The sequence below is a fragment of the Glossina fuscipes genome, unplaced genomic scaffold (genome assembly GCF_014805625.2).
Source record: "Glossina fuscipes isolate IAEA_lab_2018 unplaced genomic scaffold, Yale_Gfus_2 90, whole genome shotgun sequence".
Lineage (NCBI taxonomy): Eukaryota > Metazoa > Arthropoda > Insecta > Diptera > Glossinidae > Glossina > Glossina fuscipes.
This window is the reverse complement of record NW_023998444.1, coordinates 1,102,107-1,114,999: the sequence shown is the minus strand read 5'-3', so window position 1 is coordinate 1,114,999 and position 12,893 is coordinate 1,102,107. Positions and strand designations below refer to the sequence as shown.

The 12,893-nt window shown below is 34.3% G+C and overlaps 3 protein-coding genes across 3 annotated transcripts; all 3 read left to right on the top strand.

The window, feature by feature from the left end:
• Positions 1 to 5: 5 nt before the first annotated feature.
• On the top strand, positions 6 to 1,747 carry LOC119638558 (sorbitol dehydrogenase-like; the record flags this gene model as incomplete). Its single annotated transcript, XM_038035426.1, has 4 exons — positions 6 to 371; positions 430 to 555; positions 599 to 745; positions 1,691 to 1,747. Coding segments are annotated over 4 exons (696 nt in total), but the record flags the coding sequence as incomplete, so codon positions are not given.
• A 959-nt stretch (positions 1,748 to 2,706) lies between these two features.
• LOC119638481 (dihydroorotate dehydrogenase (quinone), mitochondrial) lies at positions 2,707 to 5,042 on the top strand. The gene is made up of 3 exons (XM_038035288.1): positions 2,707 to 2,805; positions 2,867 to 3,073; positions 3,128 to 5,042. The coding sequence occupies exons 1-3, from the start codon at positions 2,779 to 2,781 to the stop codon at positions 4,085 to 4,087; spliced, it is 1,194 nt and encodes a 397-aa protein (XP_037891216.1). The 5' UTR covers positions 2,707 to 2,778; the 3' UTR covers positions 4,088 to 5,042.
• LOC119638557 (sorbitol dehydrogenase-like) lies at positions 4,464 to 8,551 on the top strand. The gene is made up of 5 exons (XM_038035425.1): positions 4,464 to 4,512; positions 7,151 to 7,282; positions 7,367 to 8,058; positions 8,155 to 8,279; positions 8,353 to 8,551. Exons 1-5 carry the CDS (start codon positions 4,464 to 4,466, stop codon positions 8,549 to 8,551), a joined length of 1,197 nt encoding a protein of 398 aa, XP_037891353.1.
• The last annotated feature ends 4,342 nt before the right edge of the window (positions 8,552 to 12,893 follow it).

The following is a 12,893-nucleotide window of genomic DNA, read 5'->3' as shown; positions in this document are numbered from 1 at the left end:
TATGCTATAAATTACCCGATCATGTCACTATGGAAGAGGGTGCTCTACTAGAACCTTTAGCCGTTGGTATGGCTAGTTGTCGACGTGCTAAAGTTGGCTTAGGATCCGAAGTATTAATTTTGGGTTGTGGTCCCATCGGCTTGACAACTTTAGCAACTGCCACATCGATCGGAGCTTCAAAAGTTTTAATAGTCGACAAGAAGAAGGATCGTTTAGAAATTGCTAAAAGTTTTGGCGCCGACACTTTGCATCTGAACGAAAATTGCAATCCAAAGGATTTAGCTCAAAGTATACATGCAACTATGGGCTGCATACCCGACAAATGCTTCGATTGTGTGGGAACCATAGAGTCGTTGAAGTTAGCTATTTACGTAAGCTTGATACCCAGTGTTTAAATACATTTTTTGTTAGTAATATTCTCATTTTTAGACAACCCGTCCGGGAGGTATGTGCACTTTGGTAGGAGTACCTGATGGCAAAATTGTATTACCTTTAATAGACGCCATGTCCAGAGAAGTCGATATTTTGGGTGTTGTTAATTATCGCAATGAGTACGTAAAACACTAACGAATCCGTAGGTTTAGCTTTCTCATTACAGTTATCATATCACAGTTATCCTATAGCTTTGGCTATGGCTGCTTCCTTTGAACTAAGTTTACCAGCCATTATATCACATCACTTCCCGTTGGAGCAAATATCTCTTGCTTTTGAAACTGCGAAACTCCAAGCAGATGGTACTTTGAAGGTAATGGTTCACTTACAACCAGAAAATGTTAATAATAATATATTATAAATAAATAGATTAAATAAATTGTACAAAAAAAAAAAAAATTGATGGTTTACGCAAATAAAAAAAAATTCCATTACATAGTAAATAAAGCAAAAAGCATTATCGTATAAAACCAGAAAAGTATAGTATACAACCAGAAAAGTATAGCATACGACCAGAAAAGTATAGCATACAACAAAAAACATTTCGCTTGCTGCTATTTTGGCAAGAGAATTTATCCATTCTTTTTCCGCTATTAGACACTCTCGAAATACTTCAGAACAGGTCAAGCCGGTAGCTAACGAACGCAAGACTCACTTAATAAGACCTATCGTGTAGACGACATTAATTTCGAATTGTCGCCTTTGTCGAAATTCGTTGGCGACGGGGCGTCCATAACAAGCCAGCGTTAGGTGAATATCCACAATAATAAATAATTATTATAGTTTTTCAGTATTTTCAGTGCATTTATTTGCTTCCTTAAATATATTATCTGTTTCTGAAGCTAGGGCAAGGGCAAGGGCAAGGGTAGTCAAATTCATCACTTTGCCTAAGATGGATCATGACATGCCCTACATCACTAGCCCAATTATTCAGTGATAACCACACACCAAAAATTAAAAATTAATTTCATGCAAAGACATACTTTTTATGAGAGCCCGATATTGGAGGATGTCCGGAACATCATATGACGTGATTCACAATTTGCAAACTTTTAAAAATGTTAATCGTTGTCCCTCCTTTCAGTCTTTCTTCATAGAAAACTAGAAATTAGATTCTCTCTGGACCTAAAAGCTTGCGTTTCATGATAACCTCTATATATGTTAGGTTCTAAAAAATAGTACTGTTTGATCCAAATTCTCTAGATTGCTGCTGTGGACTAATCATAAAATATTAATAATTACATTTTTTTCTAAACAGCTTACTTTTCAAGAGTACTCTTATAAGGGATGGAATCCAAGAAATACACCCATCTAGTTCAAATTTGGTCCATTTATTGCGGACAAGTTTTTATCATATCAATTAATATAAAAAAGTAGCTTCGATTTTCATAAAAACCCCCACATATGGCAGCAATGATGTGCTTGATAAGCTAAAGCAAAAAAAATTGCATTCCAATTTGAAATTCATCAAGCCTTCATGTACTTCACGGAATTTTTGAAACTCTTTTCTATTTGAAAAAGGAAATTAAATTTTTATATACTATAATAATAAGTAGACCACGGAATTTTTGAACCTCTTTTCTATTTGAAAAAAGAAAATAAATTTTTTTATACTATAATAATAAGTAGACATGGCTGAATTTTTCCATTTTCCCACACGCATTGCAGCATTTCCCATAAAATATACGTTTCAATTTTTGCAGATTTATCTCTTACAGTTTTCGTATAATAAGCAAAAAAACCAATTTTTTATTCCTTTTCAAAAACAGATGTGCTCTTAATCTATGTGGCATTGCAGATCGATACCGATTTTTGCGGCTAGGAGAATGTTTACAACAGGCATTGCACAAATGGACATCCGGCCATGCCTAAATCGATTCCGAATTTGATGCTGATCGAGAATATATATACTTTGTGGGATCTCTGGAGCTTCCTTTTAGGCATTGCAAACGTTTTCACTAAACGAATATACCCTCATTCTTCAGTCATGAGGACTATGTTAAACTAGATATAGAACTTTGTGTTTACACTGTGCCTTTTTTTTACAACGCGGTGAATCATCTGTTTTTAACTCGCTGTACATTTAAGAAGAAGAAGTCATTAAACAAAAAACATTATGTGAATTTTTTACCATGTGATTTATTTGAAAGCATGTTCATTAAAATAATGCCTTCTTCTTCCTTTTAAAACAAGTGCTCCATAATATAATAACAACGGTTTTAACAGACCATGTAAAATGGCAAAAAATAAAGTGAATAAATTACAAAATTTTAACTAATTCCCGTATATACGTGCAAATATTTTCTTGTAAAATTTATTTATTTTTTTTTAATTTCTTCTTTTTTCATGGCTCTTCAAACTTCTAAAGCTTTGGTAAACGTCTTTTTCTAGTATACTTGAATACAGCAAAATAGTTGGTTATATCTTTTTGCAGAACAAATTAAAATCCTTAACTTTCGTAACACTTGGCGGTGGTTGTATATTTTCCGCGCTATGCATCAACCAAAGTAATGAAAAATTTTATGAAGAGATTCTAATGCCAGCGACGCGTCTATTACCACCCGAGTTCAGTCATAAAGTGGCCGTTTGGGCATGTAAGAACAAATTGCTCGGCCAATCTAGAACGGATGATGGAATTTTGGTAAATCAGCAAGGATTCAGTATTTAAAAAAATGATTAAAACTTTCTCTTTTAGAAATGTAATTTCTTTGGCTCAACGTTAAAAAACCCAATCGGTATTGCAGCCGGTTTCGATAAACATGCGGAAGCAGTAGAAGGTTTATCTCAACTTGGATTTGGCTTTATAGAAATTGGTTCCGTTACTCCAGAACCACAACCGGGACAGCCGCAACCGCGTGTTTTTCGTTTAGTGGCCGATGAGGCCATTATTAATCGTTACGGTTTCAATAGCGAAGGCCATGTGTGTGTGTACGAACGCTTGAAAGCTGTTAGAGAATCGGGACAATTTTCGAGCATTTTAGGAGTTAATTTGGGTAAAAATAAAAACTCCACCTCGGCTAAGCAGGATTATGTGAAGGGAGTACAAATGTTTGGTCCAATTGCGGATTATCTTGTTGTTAATGTAAGCAGTCCAAATACGCCAGGATTGCGCGATCTGCAAGGAAAGAACGACTTGCAACAGTTACTTGAAGCTGTGATACAAGCACGCAATCAATTATCGGTGAACAATAGCGTACCGATTCTGCTAAAATTAGCACCAGACTTAACAAAACAGGATATTAAAGATATAGTGGCGGTGGTCAACAAGAAATCGTGTAAGGTCGATGGCTTAATTATATCAAATACAACGGTGTCACGGCAAAATCTTAAAGATTCCCAGCTTGCCTTAGAAAATGGCGGACTCAGCGGTGCACCTCTTCGTTCGAAATCTACCCGTTTAGTGGCACAAATATATTATCAAACCGGGGGAAAAATACCTATAATTGGCGTAGGAGGTATTGCGACAGGCGAAGATGCTTTTGAAAAACTAGAAGCTGGTGCATCGTACTTACAATTGTACACTTCGTTTATTTACCATGGGCCACCCGTAGTAAACAAAATTAAGCGGGAATTGGTGGATATTTTAAAGAAAAAAGGCTATAATTCAATATCTCAGGTGGTTGGTTGTAATTATAAGAAATATCTAAGTGAATAGTTTCATATCCCTTTCGTGAATTCCCTCATTTGATATTGCGTCTATGCATGGGTTTGAAGCGAATATTGTAGCACTTGCTAACACATAGCAATCGATTGTCGAGAGTGCCGCATTGGAATTCGAAAAAAACATGAACAACAAGAAGTTAGATTATATTTTGAAAACGAAAGGAAGAAGTCACATTATTTTCGAAATAACAGAAAAATTAATAGCTGAGATTTTCGTATCCCAGACGCTTGTCGGTGTAACGAATAATTTGAGGATTTAGTGAGAACCTGTAGTCCAGCTTGACGCATGAAATACTATAAGTACTATTCGAACCTTAAATGACTACACGTAATGAAGTTTGGAAAGTCTAGAAGAATGATACTCAAAAATGTTATTAGCGAAAAGCTCCGAACTTTTACAAGAAAAGCCTGACATTCGTACGGATTTAAGAATAATTGTAGACCAGACACTTCGAAAATATACGAAAAGGAATACAGTAAGTTTGCTTTTCAGCGGACAGGTTGTATGTGCAGGGCATTGAAAATACCTAGAGTTTCCATGCATTTGCAGTGCTTATCTACCCCTTATTTAAGAAATCTGTAAGCATGTGTTTTGTGTTTAGATATCCTCATACTGCATCTTATTATAATATGATGCCCTTAGGATCTCATGTTGTGGAAGATTGTGTTTCTGTATAATTTTCCAGAACGTTGATAGTCTGCATTTCTATTTCATCTATGGTTATAGAATATGAAAATTCATTTACTTTTTTTTAGGATCACGGTGATGGGTATAATTTTCTTTCTTTGTTTTCGCTGAAAAATCTAATAAAGACGCAATAGGCATTCACATTCAGAGCGACGATAAGCTTAAGCTTCCTTGGTAACCACTAGTTTTAAGTGAACTAACTGCATGTATTTTCTAAAATATTTTTATTGTTAATAATAAAAATAAAAATATCTTTGCAGATTTGTCTTTATCATTTAAAACAAAAAGTCATGTTCAAATTTACAACAAATAAATGCGACCATTAGATACTCTACACCCTTTGAAAACAAATAGGGATGGTGTAGTTGGGCAAGAGTGATTATTGGGTACCGTAAACCTTGTCGCTTAACTAATAGTACACATTTTTGTATGTAAATGTATAATTTTCATGAAAACCGTTGTATAGGAAGATGCTTGAACGTCATCGTGGTCTAAATAGCAAGTTACAACTTAGTTTTTATCGCCGTAGATGGGCTTGCTTTCATAGAAGCCCCTATATTCGGTGCGATCTAAAAAACAGATCTTTGAGATCCAAATTCGTTATAGTCCATCTACTACGGACAAATTTTCATTATAAAATATTACAAATTTGATCTTTGTAAAAAAAAGAGGCGTATTTTTCATAATGAACGATTGCATGTTTTGGGACCTAAAAGAGTAGACCTACGCGTTCGAATTCGATAAGATTAATTCTTATCTTAAATTACGGTTATGAACAAATTTTCCTCAAGAAGTATTGAAAATTGGGCTTTATAACCCTATAACAAGGGGTTCAAAAAATAGCCCTATCAGATCCAAAATTTTCGCAACCACTTGAAATGCCGAAATGCTATTGCTAAACGATTTTTGTCGCGCAAATCTAAAAATTACAATATATTTTCTCCTAATGATTGATCGAAAAAGTGGTCCGGTCCGAATCATTTTCAATAGCGTTTGTCTTTTGGACGAAACACGTTAGTGAACCGAATTCCATCAATAGAACTCGAAAATGGCGACCTGTACATTGAACATGAATACGTGGACAGACAAGCATAGATCGAATCATAAAATGATTCTCAATTGATCGCTATAATGAAACGTGGACCCATGTCAAATCCTTCTGAGTATTATAACTATCCGCATATATTTAATATTCCTTTCATTACAAGTGGTGTAGAGTATTTATTAGTCGGCTCTGACCAACTATAATGGTCTTGTGTCAAAACACGCCAGTGCAACAAATTTCATCGAAATATTTAAAAAATTTTATATATCGATTGAGAAACTTTTGCGGTATTTGTAAAGATAATTCTAGATTATACTCGTTTTCAATTAAAAACAAGTGATAGTGAGTCACGGACCACTATTCAATACCGTACACCAGCCTAATGTACTGTATTGAATTGGCAAGGGATCGATCCGAACCACTTTCAATATGATTCGTTTTTGGGACCAAAATATTTCAGCAGGTTGGACACAAAAAAACAAGACGGACAGACAAGCTTAGTTCGATTGTGAACGTGATTCTATTTCAAGTTCTTCTGGGTCTTGGAAACATCCGCACAAGTACAATATGCCCTTGTACCACAGGCAGTGTAGTGTGCAGAAAGTTTATCACACTTTCCAAAACAGTACATGAATTCATCAGCAGTGACAAGCTTCAATATACTATACCTGAATTTGTTCCCTCTACCATTTAAGGCCATAGAAAGTATATACATATATGTATACGTTTCTGGTAAAAATAAACTCCCGCATCAAGTAGACATCTTCCGTCCCTTGATGGATAGTGAAGGCGCCTGTCATGCAAGTAATCAAAGCAAATCATAATTAAATTAATGATCTTCTGGTCAGTTCAACAAACTGCTCAGCGCTGACGCTTGCACTGCAATTAAGAGATCGTATGTCTCTATTTGAATTTTAATTCTCTATAACTGAATGGAGAAATTAAATTTAATAACAAGGCCAATGAACCAATTTTTTTAACTTGTTGTTGTGAAAAAGCACTTGTCTTAGATTTCGTTTCGTAGCCTCGTAAGTAGTCTACGATTTTCTTCTTCGAATTTAAATCAAGTATTTTCAAATTGATATATGATAATATATTTGATTAAAGTTCGTCTTCACTAAATTTCCGAATTCTTTTTTGAAAATTTTTGTTTCTTCTTTTTTTTTTTTTTTTACTTTTTTATCATATATATATATATACGCATAACTTTTGTTTTTTAATTATGCTGACTCGATTCTCCGCGAAAAATTTTGAAAACTGTCTCAAGTTGTTTTCAAATTTTCAAAGGAACTTTAGCGCAAATAATAAAAATAAAAAAAAAGCTAATAAACAAGGTAAAAACAATAAATCGGACAAAGGTAAAGGAGATAAACAGGAGAATTTGGCCGTTGTACTTCATGCAAAACAAGATTTGAAGCTGGAAACGAAACCCATACCGAAAATTGAACCAAAAGGTAATTTTGAATTTTTTTTTTTTTTTGCTTTTCAAAAATCATGCAACGTCTCTGATATTTGCGCAACATTTTTATTTTCTTAAGAGGTTTTATTGGCTATAGATTGCGTTGGCATTTGCGGTACAGATGTTCACTTTTGGCAAGCAGGAGGCATGGGCGTCGATGTTGTAAAGGACCCGGTAGTTTTGGGACATGAAGCATCGGGCGTTGTGTGTGAAATAGGCAAAGATGTAAAAGAACTTAAAGTTGGAGATCGGGTGGCAATTGAGCCAGGCAAGTTTTGCCGCAATTGTCAGGTGTGTCGCCAGGGCAGATATAATTTATGCCCATTTATGAAGTTCCATTCGTGCCCACCTGCAGACGGTTTACTTCAACGTTATTTCAAACAAGATGCTGATATGTGCCATAAATTACCCGATCACCTTACAATGGAAGAGGGAGCTCTCTGCGAGTCATTGAACGTAGGCGTAGCTGGCGCTCGCAGAGCTAAAGTCAAACTGAATTCAAATGTGCTAATCGTGGGAAGCGGTCCGATCGGTTTAGCTACATCGATTGTTTGCCAAACTATCGGAGCTTCGAAAGTTATGATGGTTGACAAGAACAAAGATCGTTTAGAGATGGCCGAAGGATTCGGCAATATGATTTTGGCATTGGATGAAAGCGACGGAAAAGATTTAAATAAAACCGCTAAAAAAATTCATGATAGCATGGGATGCATACCGGATAAAGTATTTGATTGTCACGGCTCGCAAGACACATTCAAATTAGCTATTCGGGTAAGCATGCAAAGCCACAGATATATATACATATATATGTATTTACGTATATACATATTTTGAGTATAATGTTTTTATTAAATTCTCCAAATATAGTCAACTGGTTGGGGCGGTACTTGTTGTTTGATGGGCACGGCTTCAGGTAATTTTACCGATTTCCCTCTAATGGATGATGTGATGCGAGAAGTACAGATAACATCTAACTTCCGCTATTGCAACGAGTGAGTGTATAAATAAATATTTCTATATAGTAAGTGTAGAGTAAAAAAATGTATATATATTTTTATTTTCAAGTTACCCACCAGCCATAGCGATAGCAGCTAAAAGTAAATACGATTTATTAAAAATGATAACTCATCACATGGATATTGAGGATGCGCTTTGCGCATTCGACACAGCCCTAAAACAGGAGCCAGGTACCATGAAAGTCATGGTTCATATGGTGCCGCAAGGTACAAATAATCCAAAAAAGAAAAATAACGGTCAATGTTGAACAACAACAATATCGTGCTTTCGAGAGAAAGCTGAAAATGCGTAACTAGTGCGAAGAAAAAAAGTGTAAAAAACAAAGAAACGAAAAGAAGAAAAAGAATGCAAAAATATTTTATGAAAAGTAAAAAAAAATTAAATATATATACAAAATTATTTTATAAAATTCATTTTTGGGAAAATAAAAACTGCAAAAATAAATCGCATTCATTTTTTAATTGACTCTGTCAAATGTAGGGCGTATTGTTCGCCCCATCTCTGAAAAAAATCGTCTTTTTTTCTACCACTTCTCATATAACATCGCATTCTAAAAGCTCGTTATATGGAAAAAAATTGTGATTTTTAAAAATTTCTCGGCAAAAGTGGCTAAGCAGAGTCGGATTTTTGGGGCAATTTTTGAACCCCCTCTCATATGAGAAAAAGGTCTCATTTCATTTTCAATGCTTCACGATGAAAATTATATCATAGTAATAATTTACAATAAAAAAGTTAATTGTACCGAATTTGGACCATCTCGGCCTATATTTTTATCGTTATTGATAAAATCAGTACTCAGTTTACAAACACACTAACTGGCACAACTTATATTAATCAAAACGTTTTCTATAATTTTCTGAAAATTTTTCCCATCTTTTTGGCAACATGGCAGCGTCGTGTCGAATAAGCGATATTGCTTTGACCCACATTCGCACTTCTTCAACATTTCGAAACTGCGTGCCAACCAAGCCATGATGCATCAATCTGAACAAGTGATAATCAGAAGGCGCTACGTCTGGTGTATAAAATGAGTCTTATGTGAACGTGCAATAGACCTATTTTAAGGGCATTTTGATCCCATACAAAACGTACAATAGGCGCTTTATAGGAGCGTTTAATCCCATACAAAACGTTTTGTAGGCTATATCTTCTTTTTTACGAACGGAAGAATGTGTACACGGCTTGCAAATGGATAGATGGACAGATGAACAAAAGGTGTATTCTGAATTTGGAACCAGCCAAGAATTTATATACTTTATGGGGTTTTTGAAGCTTGCTTTTGTGCATTTTAAAGGTATTAAAAAAATAAAATTTTGACTTCCACTATAATATTAGGTCGTTGGTGTTCCCATTTTTGCACACCCATTACTTATAAATAGTAAGTGCAAATTCTTGTACATTTATCTGCTGTAGTTTATGTGTAGTGAGTAAAAAATCAATTTGAAAATCAGAAGTGTTGTCAGTTCACCCGGTACTGTACGCGTGTGCTTCTAGCGATTTGGCCCATTTGCATTGCCGCCCCACGTGCACAATGTTTCTGCCAAATTTGAAGACGTGTGTTTCATTTTTGCGGCCAGGAGAAAGTTTACAAAAGTCACTACAAAGACGGACAGACGCCCAGAGGGCAAATGAACGGTCATGCTTAAAATAATTCTCAATTTGCTGTAGATGAGAAATGTGTATACTATGTAGAATCTCTAACGCTTCCTTTTAGGCGTCACAAGCACTTTGGCGAAGTGAATTGACTACTCGTCCTTCGCTGATGGATATAAAAAATACTATTTGATGAAAAGCTTTTCATTTTCTTGCAAGAGTAGTTCTCATTTCAATTATTTGCTTTATTATTTTATTCAAGTATTTCTTATTATTATTATTGCTATTATTATAAATTTAGCCAGAGAATCGATTCTAAGACTAAAGTCTTAAAGCACCTAGCATCTAAGGCTTTCGGCTTTATTGAAAACTCTACCGCAGTTGAGATTTGAACCCACGACCATTGAGTTGCTAATCGAGACTCTTGCCTACTCGTCCACTCAGGGGGATCTCAAGTATTTCTTAATCAAATTTCTTTTTTCGAAACTTTTCTTTATATTATCGATTTTTTCAAAAATAGTCGCCAAAATTTTGATTATGTTTTTTATCACGTTTTGGTAATAGTTCACCAAAAAATACACATAAGTTTCATGCAAAGCCACAATTCTTATAAAAGTTCGCATATTTGGAGGCTAGATTTTCTCTTCATATAAAAGTTTGCGTTTCGTGATAGCGCTTATATAAGTGGGGCACCACACCAAAATAGGCCTATGTGATTCAAATGCCCTATCGTTACTTTTTTCTCCTGAAATGCTCCTATAAACTATTAAGATATCATGAGATATCTTTCATTGAGTGGGGGTGGAAATAGAACCATGTCGTTCAAATTAGGTCCATTTAATTTTTTTATTTAATAACTATTATGAGCAAATTTTCATTACAAAAAAGTTAGCAATTAGCCATTTTTGGCACGTAAGGCTTTACGTTTCATGGAAATCCTTATATGTAGTGATATCCAAAACATAGACCTACGTAGTCAAAATTTGGTAAGGTAGATTTCTTTCTTACTATTTGCTATTGTGAGCCAATTTTCACCGTGAAATATTGGAAATTCGACCTTTTTACTATATAAAGCTTTAGTTTCCGCAGAAACAGTTGTATGAGAGGGTCTTCAAAAAATTGCCCCAGCCGGTACAAATTTTTCACACCAATTTCGAATGCCGAAATACTACTGTTTAGTCACTTTTGCCGAGAAATTTTTAAAATTAAAATTCTCTGCCATGTAATAACTTTTCAGAATAGGGCATTTTATGTAAAGAAAGTGGACCGATTCGAATCATTTTCAATAGCGTTTGTCCTTGGGTACAAAATTTCAGCGAAATACCTCAAACATTGCGATCTGCAGCTTGAACACAAAAATACATGGACAGACGGACAGACAAGCTTAGATTGATTTAGAAAATAATTCGGAATCGATGAACATAATAAAAAATGTGCCATTCTGGGTCTTACATATGTCCGCACTCTACCACAAGCGGTGTAGAGTATAAACACAACCTATACAGACACTAGCTAGTATTCCTAGTAGAGTAAAGGGGTTAATATGTTCCGTATGTTGACGAGACTCACATCAACGTGTTTTGCATTCAATCCAAAACTATGCTAGAAAGTAATACAAGTTCAGTTCTTTTGATTGACTGGTGACTTTCGCTGACTAACAATATTTATTTAAGAAAACTTTAAAAACATATTTAATTGATTGAAAATAACAAAACATTAATATACTTTAAGTTTATAGATATAAAAATTATTTTTTTATGTTATATAAGAGAGTAAAGTAAAAATATACAAAGAAAGCTTCGAATTTCGTTAGTATAGTTATATAATAAGTGACTTTTCGATTTGCTATTATTTTAAAATTCTTTTATTTTGTTTTTTTTTCTTTTATTAGTAAAATAAAAACTTTTCTAAAATTCAAGTTTATATTTACAAAAGCTAATGTTTTAAAATATATAAATTTAAGTTATACAGCAGTCGAGATCTAATGAAATTCTTATTAAGAATTTTGTTGTTCAAAAAAAAAAAAAAAAAAATACCAAGTGAAAGCAGTATAGCGGGGCACGAGACACTCTAAAATACCCTACACCACTTCGCTTCATATAGTTATTCATATAACGACTTTTGAGTGTATTATATGGCAAGGATTTCAAAAAATTGTCTCATCCGGTTCACTGCTGTCACATCGCTTTAGAATGCCTAAATACTATTGCTAAGCGATTTTTGTCGCGAAATTCAAAAAATTGCAATAATTTTTATTATGAGGACTCTTCAATGAAAGACCTTATATGGGAAGTGTTCGAAAATGTGGTACGGACGGACGGATATGATTTGTCTTTGGAAAACAAAACGTTCGTCAACGGTCACTTCTCCTAACAGAGGTCTTTCTCTTACCGCATTCAGATTTAAACTCAGTCATCTCAGCTAAATTTCTCAAATCAAAGCTAATTTTGGAGAATTTCTTAAATCAATAGCAAGTAGAAATACTCTAAATGAATCGTGACCCCCTCTTAAATACCCTACACCATTTCGCTTAATACGTTTAATCATATAACAAGCATTAAAAATAAGTCCTTATATTGGAAATGGTCGAAAAGATGATCAAAACTAAATAATTTTCAATACCGTCTTGCGCCCTGGACCAAAAAATGTCAAAGTAACAAACTTCGTCAAAATGTTGCGAAAATTGCGACCTCAGGATTGAAAACAAGACAAAAGGGACAGACATAGGGACGGACAATTGGATTGGATTGATTCAGAGAATGACTCTAAATCGATTGGTATAATAAAACATGTGCTTATCTCAAGTACTTCTGGATGTGGCTTAATATCTATCTATGCCTTCGCACAATAGACGATTGTAGGGTATAAAAATAAAAATTTTTTTTTTTTTTTTGCGTAAAATTCTTTCCTTTTTTATCCAAGCTTCGTGTTTATACGAGAAAAAATTTTTATTTCGATTATTTGCTTTATTATTATTTTCGAATGTTTATTAATCA